The sequence below is a fragment of the Chaetodon trifascialis genome, chromosome 3 (genome assembly GCF_039877785.1).
Source record: "Chaetodon trifascialis isolate fChaTrf1 chromosome 3, fChaTrf1.hap1, whole genome shotgun sequence".
Lineage (NCBI taxonomy): Eukaryota > Metazoa > Chordata > Actinopteri > Chaetodontiformes > Chaetodontidae > Chaetodon > Chaetodon trifascialis.
Window position 1 is genome coordinate 28,296,738 of NC_092058.1, and position 24,073 is coordinate 28,320,810.

Here is a 24,073-nt window from a genome sequence, read left to right on the forward strand (position 1 = left end):
CCTCTGTTTCAACCGGTCAGTTTAAGATAAACGTTTCATGTTCAGAAGGCAAAACCTTATCATTTCACTATTTGTCTGTTTGCATTTCGAGCAGACTTGCTCTCTGCTTTTAAAAATGAATGCAGGGAATTTAAAATGCAGAAAATCGGTGAGTGAGCAGGAAAAAGGTGAGATATTAACGCAAACATGCCGTTACAGTATGAGGGATAAATAAACAAACAGCAACTTGTACTAAAAGAATATAGTTTTATTAAGCATTGTAGCTAAGTCGCCTTCAAATACACCACACCACAATCCATCAACATCCAATCAAAGCCAACAGCAGTTCATTCTTTCACAATCCATGAGTTAGGAAGAAACTGATCAACTTACATAGAAGGTAACCTAGTTAGCTCTTGCGGAGGGACTGGGGGAATACACCATTTCTCTGATCACTAATGACAGACGTGACGGAGAATTCAGGAGAATGAAGGTGAAATGTTAAATGATGATTCTGGTGTAAAAGTACTACGACCGTAAAAACAACATTAAATCTCAAAACTGATTACTGGCTGACAGCTAAAGTCTTCATTGCAAGGCTGAGCGTGTTGCTTTCAGCGACAGAGGGAGTGATTCTGATCAAAGCTCTTTATGGGATTGTTCCAGATATTTGACTAATGCAGAAAACAACAGAGAACAATACAGCGTGAATACATTATTTCAAAGAGCCAAGATAGCTTTTTTTGTTGTTGTTGTTTTGTAATTAAATGCAACAGAGGTCAATATCACAAACAGATCGAGGTCAGAACAAATCTGTTACGAACAGTTAACACCTTTGATGGGCTATCACTGATATTAGCCATTTGAATTTGCACATGGTAACCGTACGTGTAAAGATGGAGGGAAAAGGACAACATGCAGTATAACTACACACCTCTTAAACTGTGAACCATGCAGAGGGTTTTCTGTTGAAGCGGTAATACTACAGCTCTACATTTGATTCAAGAAACCAAGATGAGTATCAGAGTTTGGCAAGATCTTCTGCAACTGATTTTTAGAGCTATTTCTTGAAATGTTACTTACACCTAAACGACTGAAATCATATAAAGCTCATCTGAACTAATGAACACAGTGACTGAAGTATGAACCAAACCCAAGTGGTGACCAAGGCGGATGTGTTACATTTTTATTTGTGTTACATGTTTAGTTTTCATCAAGCAGTTACCGTGACAACACAAAATTGCTAACTGTGCTATGGCGAACATATGGCGCCAAGTACTGGAGAGTCCTCCAGTATCAACCTATAAGAACTAAAATATTTCAGAATTAAAGCTTCTGGAAGCTTTAATGTTCAAATGACAAGGAAAAGTATCATTCTCGTAAGCATGTCGAGATCTGCGTGATGAGGGAGTGAACAACTCTTTAAACTAGCGGTATGTCGTAGATCTCGTGTGTTTACTGAGAGGAATCTGAATTTCATCTCTTTGTCTGAAGAGGGAAAATGTACATTGACTGTAGGCTTTCCAAAATTTCCAGATATCCTAACCCCGTTCCATCTTTCATCCTTCACCCTCTCTAGAAAAATAGGCTTACTCTTCTTTTTTTAAGACGGCGGCCTCCAGACCTTCATCTCTACGGCAGCCGCTGTCTACATTTAGTGCATTTAAGTGAGGATTAGAATTGCACGTCTTGGAGTCACTGCTAAAGGCACTTTCAGGTTGGATGAGAGCCCTGCATTCCTCTTTATCCCCATTGAGCTGGTCTGGCTCTTTGTCCTCCACGCCATTCTCTGTGGTTGAGCCGTCACATGGTACAGGGGAGGATTTCCTCTCCTCTGGCTTGGGCTTCTTTCTCTCCTTCGCTGCATCATGTCCACATGTATGAGCTGGCTTATGAGCAGGCTTACTCTGGCACAAAGGATGGACAAAAAGGATTTTAAACTGATGCCAAAGACTGTTAGACTGCAGCAGTGACGGTGAGGATTCCTCTTGAAATCATGTGCAACATGGAGAAAATACACATGTAAGCTGAAAGTCCTGCGAACACACAGAAAGACTGGAGAGCAATTTCAAAGCTAATTAGCAGTAAAATAAAAGGGTTTAAAACAGCACAAAGACCTGCTGAGCTGCTGTTTAGTTCCCACTCATCATGCTGAAAGCTCAAACAATGATCATGTACTCTGGTGTTGCACTATAATTAAACAGTGAAAAGAGCAACAGCTGTATTTTGATCTTTGTGAAGTCCATACAGCCTACAGTGAAACATAACAACTGATATGATCAGCCTACATTCTTAAAAAAGGCATACTAGAGGTTTCCCGTTTTTGAGCACTTTATATTTCTCTTATAGTGGCCTGAACCATTTTTCGTTTGACTTGATCCATGACATTTTTAATGACATTTTGCAAAGCATTCAAACATTGTAAGCTAGACTGTGTGTCATTCACACACTTAACGTCCCTCCAGGGTCGAAACATGTCTGCCCTTCAAGCTAATTTGGTCCAGAGAAACAACTATTGGTCAGACTGCCATGAAAGTCGAAATATACATCCATGATTTGCTAAAGGATGATTCCCAGTGATTTCAGCGTCTCGCTGACATGCCCTGGACATTCTTGGTCTGTGCTCAAAGCTGTTTTTAGTGACCCACTTACTGTTGCTCTAGCACCACCATCAGGATAGAATGTTTTTTCAAACTCTAACAGTGAAGCCGTCTGTAAAATGACCATCCATGCCTCCCAGAAGTTGGATCTATTTGGATACTTTGATGAGCTTTTCACACACAACATCTGCAGCGTCTATGAGCCACTTGCACGTCACAATGACTTAGATATTACAGATGCTAAGTCACAGAGTGAGAGCACGAATAAAGTACTTGAGATGTCTTGAATTGTCACAGTCAGGTCTAATAATAAGCCCCATTCAGACTCTGCACTGTAGCTATCTGTCAAAGTGATGGCGTTCATGCTCAGACAGCTGATACATATTTGTTATGGCTTAAGAATCACAATGCTTGAGTGATGTTTGGTGCCCGGTGCACAAGAGGGAGCAGTGGTACAGCTGAACAGCACGGCACTGAAAAGTGGTGAGGTTCAGGAAACGAGACGTGATCTAACGACAGGTTGCATCAGTGATGGATTACAAAATGTTATTTTGCCACTGAATCCCTAATTCAGGTCCACTGTGAGCACGTTCTCACAGTGAATCCCTTCTGACATTTTCTCATCAGTTTCATCATTTGTTACACAAATCATTACTGCTGCCTGTTTTAGAAAGTCTGACAGGGAACAAGCATAGAGTGACAACACGTCAAGCTGGGACTCACACGCTGTACGAAAAGCATTTCGCCGGATACTCATATTTCATCCGTGCAGAGGATATTAGGGGGCAGGTGCTGGTATGATGATTATCGTAGCTGTACGATGAACATGTCCTTTTAAGGAGGTGGAACAAAACTCTTGAATGTATTCACCTTGTTACCTTTTTGGAAGTTTTATGGAAATGTAACCAGGTGCAGCTTTGCAAGATTAGCTTGTGGTTTTATGTAAAAGGGACTTGTGCACTTATTCAGACAGACTGAATTTAGAGTATATCGGGAAACCTCCATACATGCTGGTGGTATACATGCAGCTGAATCCATCTGGCTAAAAATTAATGCGCCAACAAGAAAACAGGCAACATACCATGGACCCATCTCTCTGCTAAGTGGGAAAAGCAAATGCCTGCATTAACAAGCTGCCACTCAAAGCACTATTTTTAATAGTGATGTTAAAACTAAGGTCAACAAACATCCCCCACCTTGATTTCACACTGTGAAATGAATATTTTTAGTCCTGTGCTCCAACTTTGACATTTGCACTCACAGACTCGACAATATGATAATGGCATTTACTCACATATTGATATTGCAAGTGGAGGGATGCATAAATAGCTCACTGCTGAAGTTCATGTATAGGAGTCAGTGTGTGATGTGCACAGTTTCAAATAGAGTGAGATCAACAAATGTGTGTGTGTGTGTGTGTGTGTGTGTGTGTGTGTGTGTGTGTGTGTGTGTGTGTGTGTGTGTGTGTGTGTATATTCTTCTCTGTTTTCTTCCCTCTGGAGCTTTTTAATGTGAATTACATTCATTGCACTGTGAAGGCCATGTGAAGACTGACTCCTCACTGGACTTACCGGGTACGCTCCCTGACTCTTGAAGGCTCGAGGTTGGTATCTGCCTCCTCGACCAAACGTCCTTATTACAGGTGTGGAAATCACACCTCTGGGACGACTGCAGAAGACAGAAACAAGCCCACATGGTTTACTAATAAATAATAACAGAAAAAATAGATGACAGATCAGAACACCTGTACTCACCCTCTATTTGGTCCACCAACAGACACCACCTGGAGAGGGAAGCCTCCTCTTCCTCGGCTGCGTCGAGCTCCAGCCCACTGACCCACCACAGTGCCAGCTATCTCCAGCTTCCCACCCTGCGACGACATCCCTTGAAGTCCTTGAAGGGAGAGGAGAAACAAACGCTGTTTATCTGTGCGAGTGCATCCGTGGCTTTGGTTTCTGGTTGATGTCAGGTTTGAAATTCCAAACTAGGAGCATGTCAACTGTACGAAATGACCTTAAAATAAAACTACATGGTCTGCTACTGTGAGTGGCTGTACTCACCAGGCATTCCTCTGCCCCTCCCCTGAGGAGGCATCATTGGGGGTGGGGGGTAGAAAGAGCCAGAAGGAGGGTAGAAAGGCATCCCGTGAGGAGGTGGAAGAGGCGGTGGGGGGAATGGAGGAGGATGAGGTGGTCGAGTAAAGTTGAGACCTTCCAGGATGCTCTGACGCATCTTCTCCACCTTGGCAACCAGCTCAGCCTGAACAGAGGAAACCAACCCAAACACCTGAAACAGCCTGATGACTCATGTTCTGATGTTCATTAACACGTGCGTTGCTACAATCAAAATGAACCCAGCAATTATGTCAATGAACAGAAATGAGTTGCTCTTTTAGCCTGAAACAGGTTGTCCCTAGTTTTCTTGTTTCTTTTCTAGCTTTAAGTCATTTTCACCTACTCTGAAGAAAATAGCTGCACAACTGGCTGGCTTTTATTAAGTAAGTCACTGCAAAATAATCGTCTCCCATCAAAATAAGTCCATTGTCAGAGTTTATGTGTCTCCATTATTTAAAGGGACGGGAAGCACTGAGTGGATCCGTGTATTAATATTGGGATTATTGATACTGTGTCAGTGTTTGGCACAAACAAACTCTTGAGTCGATAGCATTTCAGTTCAGGTCTTATATAACATATATAACATAGTTTACACTGTGTGCCATATTTGTGTGTTGCCATGGCAACTGAAAACACAAGGCTTCGCTGTTTCCACACTTGTCAATTATTTTATTTCCATCTAATTGAAATGCCCATAATGTCCTGCCATGTGGACTTCCACGAGGAAAATCAGAATCAATGCTGATTGTTAGTGGCTATTTGTTGTTTTCTGACACGGAATGCTTTGAGCAGAGCACCACATGTATTCCTACATCGATATGGAAGACACACAATTTGAAATCAAGTTTGTTGTAACTTTCCTGTACGTATGTGTGTTCCATGAGCTCAGCTGCTGTGTTTGTACTGTGGGAGAGGCCCTGATGCACAAGGAAACGCTCCAGCACAAGCACAGTTGGACCAAACTACTGTAGACTTTAAACATCATTTACCTTGTTATACTTCTTGTTGACATTTGAGGTGTTACATACTGGTGGAAAGCTGATGATGAGCTCACGAGCTCTGAGACAACAGGACATGAACAAAGATTCAACGACACAGCAGAGAGAACCCAGAACAAGGGGGAAACCCGTGTGCTTGTGGTGTTTTCTTATCAGTACACCAAGATATTTATATAATAGATATTCTATTCTAAATTTGAGTGCATAAATACCTTCTAAAAAAAAAAACATTTGATTGTTTGTCTGTGATTGTGATTAATATTCAGTTGTCAAAGAAAGCAGCACTACTGCAGATGTTCTCACCTGGGCTGCTGCTCTGAGTTTCCGTAATACAGTAATTACATTTTTTTAACCATGAAAATCTGTTTAAGTCCGGCATATTTAAACCTCTCTGGCTATAATGTTTGGTGGAAATAATAACCAAAACTAGATGTGAAAATATTCTGGCTGTACAGGCCGTTTTTCCCCGCTGCTGTCTGCCCTCTCACTCCTCTCCTGAGTCAAAGAATTAAAGGTTTATTTCAACCAAACCAGAATTGGTGGTGATTGTTGGAACAGTGAAAGACAAACCAAGAAGGTTTTGGTGAGTTTTCTTTAGTTTCTGTTGACTTTGAATGAAGTGCATTTTACGATGTTAAAATTATGTTTTTGTAAATAGAGTCTGGTGGCTTTGGCAAGAGCGATGTAACAGCTGTTTCTGTTTAAAAAACTTACTCTTTAACAAAAAGGGGTCTCTATCTTTTCAATGCTGTCAGACACTTAGAATAACAATCTGAGCCTGTCAGTGGCAAAAACAAACTTTTTTCGTGGACATACATTGAGAGTGCGCAGCCTGTTTCATGGCTGCTGTGTTCTCACTCAATACTGGGTCACTTTGAAAAGACATAGTCCCCATTATTTGTGGACGTGGATTATATGTAACTGGAATTCGTCCTGTTTGTCTGGGACATTGAAATCTTCCAGGACAGGTGGACCAGCACCAACAGGAAACCCTGCACACAACGCCACTTTTATTGATTGAAAATAAAACTTATGTCAAGCTGACGTGAGCGAATAATTCAATTCAGCCCTAAAATCAGCCGTTTGTGAGCTGCTCAGTGAATTTCCTTCTTCATGCAACATTTGCAAAGCTGATTTTCTGAATATTAATCTGCTTTCATTATCATCAGCAGTCGCCTTATTCCTCACCTTCTGCTGCCACATTTCTATGTTTCTTAGCGCTGCCACCAAATATCAATCAGGCACAAAGATCTGCAGGAATGTGTGTCATCAAAAACACCACAGGGTACCTTTAAGCTCCAACACTTGGAAATTTGCCAAATTTAAAATCAGCCTGCTGGACTGAGCTTCATACTCATGGCAAAGGGGCCCTGGAGTCCTGGTGGTGGAGACATATCATATACCAGGTTTATTGCATGTCCTCTCTCTCTGTTTCACCTTGCTTCCTGTCTGCTGTCAATTTACAGTCAATCTATTGTGCACCAAAAATAGTCCAAAATTCCAAAACAGAGAAGTGCTTGTTGGGTTGTGGACGCAAGGTGTGCACTGGTGTGAAAATAAGATGAGGCTTAACTTCACTCTTCGACTCCTGTTTTCATTCTTCACACAACCACAAAGACTGTCCCGAAGTGTGCGCCCCTATCTCCATATGTACAATTCACTGCATTGAGACTACTGACCCGAGAAATGTCTGGCAGGCCGTGCGAGCAGGTCAAAACAATGACGACACACAAAGGAGACAGAATTCTTGGAAAGACTTTGGTGGGTGTGACGGCAGGCAGTCCATACAGGACAGCTATAAACCGGAGTATGCAGTTGGATCATGTTTTGCTGACTTGTGTGCAGTGTGGATGAAGCTACCTGACCATCACAGAGGTCAATGAGCTGGGCCTTCTCCCTGTTGGCCCTGACGAGTTTACTCTGCAGCAGCTTGCCGTCAAAGTACATCCAGGGACAGCAGTGCTCCCAGGGGATAGGCTGTCCACACGCGTCGTTGGCAAACAGAGCCATGTCCACTCCGCTCATGAAAAGAGCAGCCAGCTGGACTCCTCGAGGGTCCAGGTTGTCAATCTGTAGAAGAGAACCATCCAGACTTATAAAATGTTCAAATGAAAGACAGTGTGACAGTGTGAACAGCCCCACTGAGCATTCAGATTAATGAAGTGCAAAGCAAAGCACAGAGCAAGCGGAAGCAGCCCATTCACCCCCGGCTGCCAAAAAATAGCAGTACACAATCTAATCCAGCCAACACAAAAAGCCAGCAGACACAACCTAGATGTTCTGGCACAGCAGAGAGCAGACAGGACGACAGAACTACACACAGACAGACCACAAGGACCAAAGCGCACAGCTCATGTGGATGGTTTACATTAACAAAGGCCAAATGAGAACAGAGCCTCAGCGTTTTTAACGACTCGGTCGGAGACACAGGGTTGATAAACCATCCACACATGACACGAGGACCCCTCTGCGTCACTCAGAGCTCTATGAAAATACTTTTAGTGCAAAGCTACAGCTTCAGGAACAACGTGCTCGTACAAAACTGTGTTTTGTTGAGCAGGTTGCTTTGTCTGCAGAATATAAAGAGTGTCCAGAGAAAGACAAAACAAACTAAACAACACAAAATTTGACAGGAGTCAGCCAATCAAAGTGACACTGAGAGCCATTAAATACAGACCAAGTAAGTGATTGGCAGGATGGCAAATTATGGCCTGGACATTCATGACTGTGCGTTTCTCCGACACTCTTCATATAGTAAACACTACAAAATCACCTTCAGTTCCTGCAGCTGGTCAGGCTCATAAAGTTTAGGAGAAAGTGCTTGGGCTAGGAAAGCGTCAAGTTCGTTACGACGCAAAATTCTTAATCCTGGCCAATGTAACATAAACCTGAAGCAAAACACAGAAGGTTAACAGTGTTACAAATAGCAGGAACTGATCAACTCTGTCTTAATAAATTCACTCCCTCACTCAGTTTACTTCATACTGGACTCACGTCTCGCCTACACAGTCACATCTACATACTCTGTGTGTGAGCCTCCAGTCTGTCCCGGACATCAGCAGTCTACTCACCGCAGCACACAACAGAGCACCAAGAGCGGCGTGGGGACGTTGGCAGGGTTCAGCATAGCTGGAGTGTCGGAGCGCATGCAGGCCAGAAACGCTCTCATCCTGCGGTTCTTGTCCTCCACAGCCTTCCCCAACCACAGCTTCTTCAGGTTGGGACAGGTCCACTCCCTGAAGGGCAGAGCCTCCACCAGCTCTGGAGTGTGTGGAGACTTGCCTTTGTAGGCGGCCCACTCTTTGACCATGACATGTGTATCTGGGGAGCAACAGTTGAAAGAGATCAGGGTTTGGATTTATCAAGCGTCCCAGGTTCTCTACTAGAAATTGGGTTGAAAGTCAACTGAGGACTAAAAAGCAGTTCTTGCTCAGAGTGGGACTTGAGTGTTGTTTAGATTGAATCAGAAGAGACCGTGTGATGCTGCTCTGTTGCAACATTGTGGGCTGCAAAATTGAAATTTTGATGCCAAGTTGCATTTCTGACAGCTGTGTTTTGGAGTAAAACAGTGGTAAAACTGAGAGTCACAAAATTTGAGCTCAATTAATGATCAGCTGATTGAACATGAAATGAATCTGAAACTACTTTGACAAACTACTGATCATCATTTCCCAAACTACAACGCCAAACTTTCTCTAGTTCCACTTCCACAAATGTGAGGGTATGACAACATGAATATATCTCTGCCATCATAATATGGCTGAGTGATTCATATAAATGCAGCTTGTTTTTCCATGACTTCACGCTGAATGGTGGAGAAATGACTGACTCTCCATCATCTGAGGAGCTGGACCAGTGATCAAAGCTCATTTTCATTGCAGACTAAACGCATCAGTGTCTGATCTGAACATCCCCTCTTGCTGTGCGGCCTGTGCTTTTTGTGGAGAGATCAGGTACATGTTTACATGCATTGTGGTGACCTGGTCACTGTAAATCTGTATACTGTCAATGCAGGAGGTCAGAAATGAGATGTCTCCCCTACTTCCACCATATTTTGGAATCATGGCTCGCTTATTTTAACTGTAGTAGTGAAAGGATGCTGCTTTTAATGTGTGTGTGTGTGTGTGTGTGTGTGTGTGTGTGTGTGTGTGTGTGTGTGTGTGTGTGTGTGTGTGTGTGTGTGTGTGTGTTGGAGCAGACTGACAGCACAGTGAGACAAATTCACAAGACTTCTCCAGAATTCTTTGTGTTCGACCCAGATGGTGGCGGACAACACGCTGCTCTGTTTGATCACCTCTCCTTCCACTCCCTCACTCTGCTGTCACAGTGGTGCTTTCCTCTCAGGTCTTACTGGAGAACGCTGACTGTAACCGGGAGCTTAAGTGCACGTAAAAGACAATCTCAATGATTCTCTCTCCTCCCTGAAAATGTTTCTGCCATCTCCCGGTGACAAGCAGGGACACCTCTTGAGCCCTCTCAAATATCAGCAGGGATGATGACTGATTTCCTCAGTTAACAAAGCTGATAGAACACTTTTACTCCTAAAAGTAGGACCAAAAATGCATCACTGAGAATCTGTGACACAGTGATAGAAAGGAACTTTCTGAGCCCAGCACTCACATTCAGGGAGGCAGTTCTTTCTTACAGCAAGTCTCTCAGCCTTCTTCCTCGCCTCGGCCAGACTGAAGAGCACTCCGTAAACATATTGACGGATAGGCCGAAACAGCTGCACTGCTGAAGGCAAGTCTTTGTTTGCTTCATCTTCAATGGTGACTGATAGCTTAATCTCTCCCTGCAAAGACACACTGTTACCTACGGTACATGCTGCACAATGCCACAAACAAATCACCATAGACACGTCAGATCCCAAACATGAATAGGTGCCTCTGTATGCCTAGCATTATTTTTGTATTTCTTCTTCAGTTTTACACGAACATGATTCAAATAAAAGACACAGATTATGATAATCAAATAAAAGCGAGGAGCCATCAGTCAGGATGAGTCCATCCGTCTGACCTTGGTGAGAGTATGGTAGATGTAGGGGTACATAAGGCCCTTCTTGTGTCTGTGCTCGGCCACCCGCAGGACCTCAGGGGCCACAGCAGGCAGAGGTGGGATGGTGATGTCCATGTGGTTCCTTGTGGGCATGGAGAGCAGGGAGGGGATCTGGGCATTCAGGCTGTGGAGACCTCTGGCCTGTGACCCCAGACTCACAGAGGAGGTCACACAGAGGTCAGCCTGGGAACAGAGAGGGATTTCTCTTTAGTTACTCAGCAACATGTCTGATCAGGTGCAATGTGTTCTGATGTTTCAATCACTTTTGTTTGGTCCTCCAGGTCTCCCTCTGGTGTGTTTTCAGAATGTGAAGTATGCCCGTTTTTCTCCCATCCTCCCTTATGGTCACTAAAATGACTGAAAAACAACAAACACACCATTCAGTTTAGCAGAGAAAATATAAACCACTGATCACCTTTGGCTGCCGTTTAACCATAAAGACAATGAACAAGCACAGTGTCAGTTGCTCATATCAACAGGCAGTCAGTAGTGGATGCCCTTTGCCCCAGATTCAATTCTAGTAGTCATATCTTTATGCACAGGAGGCAGAGAAATGACAAACTAACAGAAAGAAAAGGGTCAATGGTAGGTAAACTGCTACAGCAAATGCTCAACAAAAAATAGCATTTATGAAGAAATGTAGATTGACATTTTATCTGCTTCACAGCCCCGCATTCATGTCAATGAGACCACTGTGTTGACAAAAAACACACACACTGGGTCGTCCAGCAAAAAAGCTGAACTTGATCCTTTTTGTCAAACTGTCCACTATCAGTGCAACAGTGTTATAAGTATGCAAAGCTAAATCTGTAGATTACTTTCTTGTTCATGAGCTAAATGGTTGGTATGGACTCAAATCGGACCGCTGAAGCTGACCATGAACACATCAGGAGTTTAGCTGCCCAAGGCCGACTGCTGGATGATCCTTTCCAAGTTCATCTTGAACGTGTTTAGCAGGCCTGATATGGGTAGGTTGTGCTGACCAGCTCATTTACACAATTTAATATGATTCATGCACTTTGACAGACAGCGTCATCTTGTTGAATGAATGAATCACAGTAAAGGTTTCAATTTTTCTGCTTACTAAGTATAAACACATACTTCATTTACAAATGTCTGGAGGAGTCATGTGCTTAATTCAGCCAAATGAGAGGTGACCTCCTCCTGACCTCAGTGCCATTTCTGCCCCCAGCTTCCCACTCTTCTCGATACCAGCAAAGTTTGGTTTCCACACTAATAGTGACAAATAAGACACCAACAAAGTGACATCAGATCCTGTGAGCTGCCAATTGTCAGACGATCATAACCATTAAGAAAATGGTACAAGGTGCTCTTTACTTCTATTGTTGAGACCTGAATCAACCACAGGAAGGATCTATGTCAGAGTTTGTTGGTATAAACAAACATGCATATAATCTAGAGATCTATTTACAGAAACTAAACTAAAACCAAGCCTCTGTGCTATCTGAAAATAGAAACTGCATACTGAGCAGTAAATAAGGAGCAGGGTTGCCATTAGAGACCAGATACAACACCGCAGTACAATTATTGTGTACGCTAAAATGCTTTACGAAACTTAAGCTCAACACATTTCCTGCAAGAGGTACCAATTACCTCGCAACCACTTAAACAATTTCAAATCTCTGTTAAGAGCTTTAATGCCTGTTATAAAAGTGTCAACATTTCTGGGAACAATGTCAGTCCAAAATACAAGCAGGAAATGAGAAGGCAGAACTTATTTTCCAGGAGACAAGTAACAACAAGGTGAAGTCATCTCCTAATATGCCTGAAATGTAAACTAACAGTAAAAGCAGGGATAACAAATACTATTAATATTACAAATATTTAGAAACTGCTGTAATTAAGCAGAATATGTGGAGTGAAAGCATTGTGCAACATTTTTGAAGAACAACTCTGATGCACAAACACCAGTGTTCCTGTCAACAAGGCTGAGGACGTTCTCCATGAATGGAGAGCAGAAATGTGCTGTGTTGAACTCACTTGGCAGTTGTGCCTAAACTCTCTTCATTCTCCGAGGAGGAGGATGTTGAGGAGGCGTTGAAGAAAGCGGCCTCTGTGTGGTTGGGGCTGACGGCCTGGTCGGAGTTGATGGGTGAGGACCTCTCATACAGCGGTGTGTGCTTCCCTTCTTGAGGAATGTTGCTGCAGCTGTTCTGCTCTGGGGGGCCTCTCTCCAGAGAGTCCAGAGCCAGGCTGCACTCTACCAGAGACTCTGGGCACGAGTGCTGGGCCTGGAGACAGTGAGGGAAAACACACGCGTCTCTCTCATGAAGTGGAACCACCTGCAGTATTTCCCTGTCGGGTTCAGTGTGTTTCCCAGTCTTACCCCAGGCTTTGCAGGCAGCGGCACCTGTGGAATGTTGAGCATTTTCTGAGATGGCACTGCAGCAGGCACTCCCATGTGTTTTGGTCTGACTGTGAAACAGATACAGAAAACATTTCAGCATACAGACTCAGAGAGGCTGCTGCACAGAGCTGCAGAACATGAACCTGTAGTATTTGTTTCTGGGGAATTTGGAATTTTTCAAAGGTAGAGGTCAGTTTAAAGGAGAAAACAGGAACTACTGTGTCGTGGTTGAATGCATCACGGTTGTTTGCTTCCACCAACCAGTCAAGTTGCATCTTAACTCCATGTCTGTCCAGACTAATGGATATAAAATCTTCACTTCATCATTTTATCCTCTGAGACATTTGTGTGAAATGTTGTCATAATGTATGAATTCTTGAGTTTGAACAAATTCCCTCATGTTATTTGAGACATACATACGTGACCACAGATGGACAAATGGATGACCCGAAAACATCGCCATCACCAGCGCAGAGGCATAAAAAGGTCCAGCTCTGGATCCTTGAGGTCAGTGCTAACTGTGATATTTATATGATATGGATCCCTTGGATATGGTCTACAAGATCCATGCTGAGTGGGACATTTTACAGTGTAACATCTACTCGTCAGTGCTCTCTGGTGAATAAACTATGTAATGGTGGCTTACTTATTGGCTGATACATCTGCTATAAGCTGATACTGACTGATATTGGCCAGGCCAATGTCTCACTGTAGCTCAAATTTATGATAAAGTCTTTCCCACACATGGATTTATCTCGCTCTCTCTTAAACACACTAAAAACGAAGCCCTCTGTGAAAGGCTCTCTCCATGCACACTGTCAATCAAAACACGATCATGCACAAGAGGAAGGATTGTTCTGGGCTTTTCCCTGCAGAGAACACGGCTGCCGAATTCCTGAATAACATCAATTTCGGAGTTCACAAATGCTTAGTATCATGAACACCTGAGCACAAATGTTCAAAACTGAAGCACTCAAGTTAGTTAGTTAGTTAGTTAGTTAGTTAGTAATGATATGTGCTGTCACGTAAGTCGTCATTGACCAAAACACAGTCAAACCAGCCGACACTTTTGCTGAAACAGGCACTAAAATGGAATGTTTCAAAGGATGAACAGAGGTGCTGCAATAAAGGACAGTTTGAGAAAAATAACGTTTACTGTCCAAAAGAAAGAACCTGAAAATGATCACAATAGAAGACCTTGAAAATATTAGTAACATTTTCTATATGGTCTATCTAATAATGTAAGACATCGTGGGAGTGGGTGAATGCGTGAAAGCATGGGTGTTAAACACAAATGTGAAGATATTTCTCTCACATTCACACATTTTGACTTGTCATAGCAGGAAAAGCACAGGTGTTAACGTTCACAAGGCCTCTAGCACTGAGCTAGCAGAATGCAGCCATGTTTAAATTACAGAAATACATTCAGCTGTGTCAGACCAGTCAAAATGTCTGCTGTAACAAAGCTACATACTGTTGTCTGAGGCCTTTTGTGTGGTCATGGCCAGCACTCTGAAGGTACTCACAGGCAAATCTGAGATCCTCCAGTTACTCTATACACAAACCACAGCTGCTGATGAACACCAGCAATAGTATTCAAACCAAGACCTCAAGACCAGACGGTATGATTAGACAGAAACTCACCGAAGTGTGGAGGGAAGTGGGGGGGTTTGCTGGCCACTGAGTAGTACTCCACTGCCTTCTTGAAGCGAATGACTTTGTCATCAGAGCACGACTGAAAGAAAAACATTGAATGAGATGAATACAAACAGAGCACAGTCAGAGAATCAATGAACTATTTGTGACATCTCAGTTAACAATGACAACCTCCTTAGTCTGAAGACTGAAGACAGCTCTCTCTGGTAAAAGCAGAACCTTGGTGCTCTGTCAAACATTCAGCCATTTCTCTACATTTCAGGCTATGACAAAGAGTCACACAGTGTCCAGATAAGTGTCTTTTTCAAACAAAGCTTTCCGCATGCTAACAAAGTTTAAATGACCTCATACATGCCAGCACACAAACTTTCCCTGCTCGGTTTATGGCTGATGGTAAGTCACTTCCTTCTATTGCAGTGCATAATAACTGTACATACAGGATGTGTTGGCGAAACTATTTGCTATGATAGAGAAAACAAATCTACCGATATTTAAAATACAAATGAGAAGTGGAAATGATGATGAAGCCACATCATCAGCTTTTCCTCCTTAGAGAGGCACATGTCTGACTCAGTATCCTCTGCTGAATCTGTGTCACGATGCATGTTTCATCTCCACAGTTCACCAAAAGAGAAGCGGGGGACAGAAATGCAGCTACATAAACCTGGAAACTTTTGTGGATAGTATGACTGTTGAGGTTTTATAGTTACACTCTTTATATGCTATGAAGGAGGCTAACTAGGCTATGAGTCATGACAGACTTGAGTCAGGAGAGCTTTGAAGTGTAAATTCACAAAATCACTGCTTTTGGATAAACTCAAATCCAACATTTTTAAGCTGTGCTAAAAAAAACTATTCTGAGGCAAATATTTACATTTAAAAACTAAAATTTAATGCAACCTTGTATTATCATATCTTTTTATTATCATATCTGCCTGCTACATCTTTCAAATAGTGATCGACCAATATGGGTTTTTCAATGGCCAATGTTTACGGTGCAGAGTGACCGATCTCTGATATATGATGCTGACATCATGTTGTTTCTTTGCATCTGATAAAATACAACTTAATAATAATAACAAATGACACACAATTGCTGAACTTAAATGAACACTGATTTAACACTAATCTTATTCTCTGCATTGTCTCTTTGCTAACATAGATCTGCACTGTCTGCCCTGCACTCACTTCAAATTTACAAAAATGTATCAACTAAATAAAAGTCAAGGGGTAATCAAAAAAATAACTTTCAAAAAAAAAAAAAAAAGACTAGAATTACCACCACATGGTTGTTTGCCTCCACCAGCTTTGTAGTTTACACCCATGTCTGTCTAGAGGTAACAGATCTTAAGTGTATTTTTTGAGGAAATGGAACTTATCACTATTCACTTAGAGGCTGTTGTTCCAGAGGAGCACAGAGGACTGATGAGAGCTTCATGACATGGTGCAACAACAATCACCTGAAGATCAATATCAGCTGAACCAATCAGCGTATGATGGACTACTGTATATCATGATGTTGGTTTATTCTCACTGTGTAAGTTCATTCAGAGAAACAACAAAGTGTCAGTTTCCTTGTATGTGTTCACGTGCTCGGCCATTAAAGCCTGTTCTGATAAATCATCCTTGTGATCATTATCTCTGAATGGGGTTTCAGGTTTGGTCAAGTCAGTTCACACAAAGAAAGCCTGCCTCTACACCCCTCTGCTCAAGATATCTTGAAATTAAGAAAAATGAAGGTCATGGTATTCCTCTAATTCACTTAACAAGAAAATTCTTAAATCTTATTCTAAAGGTCTGCAAATAATGAAAATCAGTTTGTAGATGTCAAAGGCTTTTATTGTTTTTGGAACTGGATGTTTAATAATCACCAAAAGCATAATCATTTTTTCAGGTTCGAGACACTGGAGTCTATCACAGTGATTTACTGCTCCACCAATATCCATACATATATTACATATATATTTATTTAATTCATTGCCTTGTAAGTGTTTTGCAACAAACTCAGAAATGAGTGCTGGAAACCCTGTATAAACAATGATTTTCATCCAAAACAAACCGCTGCTTTTCGCAAGAATGGTCACCTGCTACACAACCACGCAGTAACGGATTCATTCAAAAAGACACTGTGATCAAAGCATCCTGCATTACATCCATCACCTCTAAAACTACACCAGCGCTGCTCTGCTTCTCGTACCTGTGAATGCTTGAAGATGTCCTTAGCAACCGCCTCCAGGTCGGTGATGTCTGGGATGTCGCGGACGTAGTCGGCCACAGCTTTGATTACAACATCACAGGGTGGGAGCACAAGCTGGTGGGCACGCACCTGAGGAACGACAACACACAGAGTCCAGGGCAGGCTTTGAAACAGAGCTGTCAGTGAGCACAGCGTCATCCTGGAGCTCTTTAGAACGCTTTCCATCTACACCACACATTCAGCCTCTGAACAGACGCTTAAAAGAGGCTTCATACTAGAATACCCTCAGCTGCCATCGCCACGGAGAACAAGTCACTGAAGATGCAGAGCGGTAGTGAACTCAGCGCTTCGTCGTTGCAGTTGAGAATGAAACACACGGCCATGCTCACTGAACTGATTCAAAATGGATGCAGAATTCAAAGTGGATTCATTTTCACAAATCTTTAGCTTCCACCCACCCTCAGTGGCACAGTAACAGAATATTTAGCTCACTGACTGGACATTTCTTGCCAAGATGCACCATGGGACTTGCAGTGAACACCTCCCCTTACATTTTCCAGTTTTTACATTCTACCTTTTAACCAAAGAACCAGACATTTTCTAATGCAGTGGTTCAATTTTAAACTGATGATTCAACAAAGAGAATTTCATGTCCGTCCAAGTGCTGCTGAACTGTGAGTCACACGACACTGTCTATGAGAAGAATTAATGGAACTTTTCACCAGAACCAGGGAGCCCAAAATACCTCCTCCCACCTCACATCTCAGTGTTTTGGTAAGAAACACTGAATGTATGTTTGTTTTTTTTAACAGGAAAACACATTTTAATTCACACTGAATGATAAGTTGGAGCGTCTTTATCCTCAGAAATGTGATGTATTTCAGAGATGGGTTTAAATCAAATCCTCAAGATCTGATTGGATCACTCAAAAGTGGGAGTGGTTTAGTAAATACAGGAAGATGCAGCACTGTATGAGACCACTGAAAGGATTTTGCACTATAAAAATGATGTTTATGTTCACACAGGGAGACAATAGTGGAACTTGTAAACTGTGTTTCTAATTCACTGTCTTTCAAGGTTCTGGCCACATTTCTGCCAGTGAGACATAATTTCAAATGAACTGAGTTTCTTTTCCTCTGTAGCCCTCCAGTTACTGTACAGAGTATCTAAAGCCACACTGAGCTTGGCAGGTGTGGTTGACTAAATGACAAAAAACAAACAGCACTAAATCTACTGCCACTATCTTTATCCACTAAGACATTAATAAGAGATTCACTATCCAAGTGACAGCAGCTGAACGAACAGACAGTTTGTCTTGAAAGTGGCTGAAACGAAAGTTTTAGAGCTTCAATATTCACATTATTTTGAACACAGCATATTGATTTCCTCATCATTTCATCAGTATTACAGTGGTACTATGATGTACAGTGCAATTTGGGTTACATACACAGTATTAGTGTGGGAGCAAAGAAAAGACTTGCAGGTCAGCAGTGGAACATGGTTAACACACGTAGGCAGTCAGTGTGTGTGCTCTATGAAGTCCTGAGTCCTCTGGCAATGGAACGTACTGTGTCTTTATGGTGGGCAGCTCAGCCTCAGTCGGGCTGCACATGTGAACCAGATGGCTTTCTGTTTAATCACTGTGAGTCATTTCAAAAGGTAACAGCTGAGCCATTTTCACGCTGCCCTTAAACTGTCTGCCACTGCTGCCGTGCAACTGTTCGACTCAACCATTCACCAATCCATGAACATCCTGTGTCTGTAAGCTGGATCGTATTGGCCATGTATGAACATTTAGCCGCATTACTGCATCCAGTTTGGCAGGAGCTGGTGGAGAGTGTTAAGCTCCAGAAAGAAACATGGACTGTTTCAGATTCATTTGTTTTCCAACTGGCAGTTTTGTCGGGTGATGTTTAGCCATCAGTTATCAGCAAACGAGCAGTGATGTTCCCAATCCTGCTTTCAACTACATGAAAGCGACTGACATGTGATGACAACATACTTTCCTTTGCGTAAAATAGGCATGCACAAGCATGTTGACTTGAATGAGCAAAGAAAAAGGGAAATGTGCATGAAAGTTTGGTGAATTTAAGGATGAAAGTCATTACACGTCCATGCCCAAACAAGCCTTCCTAACTGTTGTAATTGCCAACAGGGATTAAATCAGGTTTTAACTGTTTTCCAAAAACTAAAAAGCTATTTTGTCACCATCTGTCAACTACACAGAAGAAAAAGAAGAACCCAAAAGATTTTATTCTTGCTTATTTAGAAATGATAATTTCACGTTATGGAAAAAAATATGAAGAATTGGAAGCTCTGCAGGGGCTTTAAAGCTGTACATGTCACTGTAGACTTGATTTTATGGTCTGATCTATGAATTAGCTACTGTGCTGTACATGCTCCTCATTATAAGTAACTAAAGTCATTTAGTACTGCACTTCCATACAGCTGGACTCGCAAGAGACAAATGAATGAAAAAGAATGGATGAAGCAGAGATATCCTGACTTTTAGCACCAAGAGTGGGTCAAACTCCCAAAGTCCTTTCCCACAATGCACCTCAATAGCCTCATCAGGGATGATTTTCACACTTTGTCAAAAAAGATATTCAGTTGTCACAAGCTGAATAAGTACTCCAGTAAACAGACTTTGACAAAGTCAATGACAGTGGTTGTTTTCTGAGAAATGTCTTCATTCAGAGGGAACACAGCAGCAGCAATGCACTCAACTGTGACAATACACCTACAGTATGTGCTCAAGCAGTGTTGCACTGTTAGTCACTAACAATATGCACAGTTCACTCCTATCAGCTTAAGTATCTTAAGACCTGCCTGTTCTCTCATGGCTTGCCTGCCTGCCTGCCTGCCTGCCTGTCTGTGTATGTTGATTGGTGGGCAGGGCTGATCTTAACTTGTATGCACTATATAATTAAATGTCTGTTACACTGGATTACCAGTCCTGTGAAGAAATATCATTAAACTGTGATATAAAGAAGTATCAAGAAATGATCATTAAAATCGTTACCTTCAAAGATGCTAATGGATGCTCTGGACCAAGTAAGCTCCAGTGAAAGGCAGCCAAGTCTTCATCAGGCAGTATGTGATTTCCTTCAAAACACAAGACAGCATCACTGTGTTAGAGATCTAAATGATCAGTTCCATGTTTATTCGGTCCAGAAGTATCACACCAACCTAAAAGTGATGCAAAAATGATAAAACGATTTGGGTTGAGATCAAGCTGCCGTGCCACTTCGTGCATCAGGTACTGGCTGGTAGTGAGGCTTTTGCCGTTGCGGCTCAGTTTGAGGGCGTGTGCGTTGAAGTAGTATGGGATGTTGCACAGAGCGTAGTCTGAGTCGTAGGCCACCAGGCCGTGGAAGCCGTTCTCCCTGCATAAGGCTATCACTTCCAGGTGGTGGTCCTCGATGCTCTGAACAACCTGAGGAGTGGCCAAGACAAGAATAAGGCTTTAGATGCTAAAGCCTCAAAATAAACCTCTTACAAAGACATGGTGTATTAGCCACTCGAGGAAAGGCCCCAGAGACAGGATTACACACCGGGTGCAGTTTTATTTGAGCTGCTCTTAGTGAATAAGCCCTACTCAACACACAAATGAAGAAACAAATAATTGGCTATCCATTTAAAATGATATCCACAGTACGTGTCACAAAAACCTGATCTCAAAACAGCATGATTAAGGAACGAAGTGATGTCACATACAGAATTTAACACATAACTCATCACTGCACTGTCAGAATGATAATATCTTCTCCACCAAGTTATAATTATAGATCCTGATTCACACTTTAACTTGGTTTGTACTGATCCAGATACCTCAACTCAGGTTATCAAATCCCAATTCCTGATCCAGTTCCAAATGCCCTAATGAACATTACTGACAGCAGACACACAAAATGTAAATGAAAGCTCAGAAAAGCAGCAAATGTTCCCAGCTGACAGGCTGGAGGCAGTGGATGTGCAGCATTTCTCTTCTAAACATTAGCTGGGTGGTTAACAGCTTATCTAAATAGTTGCAACTGAATGTCCAGTCTGCTGGCTCGCTGTCTGAGTGTTAGTAATGTTGTCTGAATGTCTCGGACTGGGACTGTGCAGCTCGCCCGCTGTTTGTGTTCTGCACCTGGCCTTTTTTAACGATCAACCCCTATTCCAGTGTTGACCACATGTATTCACAGTCTGCGGAAATGTCACAAAATCAGAATGAGTTAAGTCAGAACAAGCAGGCCACTGACTCCACAGCTAACACTCCTACAGGCACGCTGACTAACTTGGCCGGGTGGTGGAAACAGCTTTTATAATGGGTGAAGCTGCCAGTGATGACATGGTGGGCAGCTAGCTGGCTAACCGTGGAGCCTGCTAATGTTTGCCGGCGGTGGGTCCACAGTGGCTCTGCGGCTCAACAGGCAGTGCCAGGCCGAGTTTTCACTCACCCCGACGCGAAACCTGAGGAGCGCCAGTCGGATGCAGTGGGCCATGCACACGGGAGGAAGGAACCAGACTTTTGGCGGCGGGGTGCCCTTGTTCTGGATGTGGCTGATGATCTGTTGGGCGGTCTGCCTCTCATTCACCTGTCGCTTGACCCACTCGTGAAGACGGCCTTTCTCCAGGGCGCCATTGAAGCAAACCAGGAGCTCAATGTTGCCGTTGAAGCAGGCCTTGGAGAGGGCGGCCAGGTAGCCCAGCATGTGGTTCCACTGGCCCCCGCTGACCCAGTCGGTGTAGAAGCCTCCGTAGAGCCGGTGGAGGCAGTTCTCGGCGTCCACCAGCAGTCTCAACGGACTCTGGGGGGGTCTCTGACGGCCACCTCCAACCATACTCCCCCGGGCCAGCTTCTGAAGCTCCACCGGCACCACAGCGCTGGGGCAGTGTTTTTCAATGTACTCTTGGAAACCTTGAACACCCATGTTGAGCGTCTGTTAGAAGAGACGGAAACTTAAAAGTGACAGTTTAAAAAAAAGCGAAATATCGGAGGAAATTAAACCGAAGGGGGTTCCAGTGCGCCTCTCCCCCTGACAGGGACTGACAACCGGTTGGTAGCAGCGGATAGTGCCGGAGTTGGAATAATTTCGAAAGAAACGAAATAATGCTGCTACTTAGACATAGTCAGTTTTTGCTGAGTTGTTTTTTGGTTCATGGCTACTAGCTGCCATGTGTCGGTTCACGGAACCATGTCTGAGGTTGAGAGTCTGCCGGAGTGAGAGGGAGAAGAGGGGAGCACTGACGTCACGACGCACCGGCGCGTACAGATACACTCGAGGAAAGCAAGAGGATTCACTGCCACCTTCTGCTGCTTGATTTCCTTGTTATACGTATGCTTAATCTCACGCAACCGAAGGCAAAACCTTCGCTAAAACACTGCTTTGTCAGTTGAGAGACAGTATTTTATTTCCTTACGAAAACAATTTATGCCATGAAGGTCCGTGGACGTGAGTTTGTTGAAGAAGGCACTTTTGTATTTTGTGATACGATTTTTTGTAACGTGTAATTATAAAAACAAAAACAAAAAAAAAAAAGAAGAAGAAGAAACTGCCTCCCATCATTAGACTTGGCTAAATTTGTCTGTTTACACAACCGCACCTTGTGTGATATACACAACTGCACCTCACAAAACTTCTTAAATGTATTTTTATTCAGAAGAAAGAGGAGTCTACTGTTTCCAATGTCAAATGAGGTATAAGCGAAACTTAGCATCATATAGCATAGCAGATTGGGGTGCAGTTTAGAGAGCAACATCATGCAAACCTTCTTTCTTTCTTTCTTTCTTTCTTTCTTTCTTTCTTTCTTTCTTTCTTTCTTTCTTTCTTTCTTTCTTTCTTTTTGATAACTCTCCGTCGTGAACGTTGTTTGCTGGACTGCTAAACTGGATGTGAACGATTTTGACAATTTTGAATCTTTGGGTTTGAAGGTTTTTCTCCAGACTTTAAATGCATCAGCCAATCAGCAAGTCGGTAGTTTTCCCATCTGTTGTAACAAAAGTTGAAAGTGAATATAACGTAATCTAACGACAGATCTAAAAACAACAAAATAAATGGCAACAAATAACATCACTGTGTTCCAACAATTTCTCAGAGTTAGCCTGTCCTTCCCTCCTCAGCAGACTGCTCTTATTACAGCTTATTACAATTATGCAGCAGGATTGCTGTTGACATTTTTAAAACCCACAGGGACCTGTTGTCTTGACTTGAACAAACGATTTCCTCCTAGTTTAGTTTTTTTTTTTATAACTACAATGTTATAAAATAGTATAGTTTAGAGAAGCAGACACCTACATTTCATACTGTTAAATAATGTGATTACGAGGTAGAATTATGTTCATTCTTATGAGCAATCAGCCATGAAGTAAATGCCACATGTCCTGAGCAGATCATCTGAATTTCCTTCATCCTCACTGACGTGTGGATGAAATCATATTCTCACAGCACTGCTAGAGGGCAGCACATGATCAGGAACTCGTCGTGTGTATGCAGCAGTCATTTAGTGTTTGACTTCTCCTTCATGTTTTGCAAACTTTGTTTTCTAAATATTTTAGTGACGCAGGAACTTACCATCAACCAAAGAAGCAGACTCAAGCCCTGCTGAGCTCAACCTGCTGCATGCTGCATACCATTTGCTAGTTAACAATTGAAAGCCCAGACTCATACCACATTGTTTTCCATGGCTGCTCTTCAAAATGCATCATCACATGTCTGTGACTTTTAGAATGAGGTACTGAAATAGGGGCCGGATATCCACATATGAAGCAGAGCCATGTGAGCGCATGCCCTGACTTCTGCTATGCACATTTCTCTTTGTGCATTGTTGTCTATCATAATGTACGTAGTAATATAAAGCTCCAATAATCATTTTTATTTTTACAGCACTACTACAGCATTATGGTCCTTTCAGGGCCAGATGAACCTGGTGAGGGGCACTGGGACAAAATGAGGTGCTGAGCCTGTGTTGACCCCTTATTCCGCCCCTTCTCTGTGCATTGCGTTCAGTGTTTCCAGTTTGCTGTCTGGAATTTGATTAAATGCAAAATAATGAATATGCACCTTATTGGAACAATATCTGCAAAAATAATGAAGCCCTTAAATGTAGGCTTTGAAACA

At 42.6% G+C, this 24,073-nt stretch overlaps 1 protein-coding gene across 3 annotated transcripts; it reads right to left on the bottom strand.

Moving 5' to 3' along the window:
* Positions 1 to 226: 226 nt before the first annotated feature.
* LOC139329116 (constitutive coactivator of PPAR-gamma-like protein 1) lies at positions 227 to 22,198 on the bottom strand. 3 transcript variants are annotated; one of them, XM_070959264.1, is made up of 17 exons: positions 21,413 to 22,198; positions 20,157 to 20,403; positions 19,990 to 20,072; positions 16,968 to 17,096; positions 14,759 to 14,849; positions 13,094 to 13,182; positions 12,748 to 12,998; positions 11,010 to 11,103; positions 10,708 to 10,929; positions 10,312 to 10,483; positions 8,763 to 9,012; positions 8,465 to 8,579; positions 7,552 to 7,761; positions 4,640 to 4,838; positions 4,334 to 4,472; positions 4,151 to 4,247; positions 227 to 1,886 (listed from the first exon to the last, which is right to left on the bottom strand). In XM_070959264.1, exons 1-17 carry the CDS (start codon positions 21,884 to 21,886, stop codon positions 1,569 to 1,571), a joined length of 3,180 nt encoding a protein of 1,059 aa, XP_070815365.1. In that variant the 5' UTR covers positions 21,887 to 22,198; the 3' UTR covers positions 227 to 1,568. The 3 variants fall into 3 exon arrangements, with proteins under 3 accessions (XP_070815365.1, XP_070815366.1, XP_070815368.1); XM_070959265.1 differs by having other exon boundaries at positions 4,334 to 4,463; positions 21,413 to 22,156; XM_070959267.1 differs by lacking the exons at positions 227 to 1,886; positions 4,151 to 4,247; positions 4,334 to 4,472; positions 4,640 to 4,838; positions 8,465 to 8,579 and having other exon boundaries at positions 7,585 to 7,761; positions 21,413 to 22,156.
* Positions 22,199 to 24,073: the final 1,875 nt, after the last annotated feature.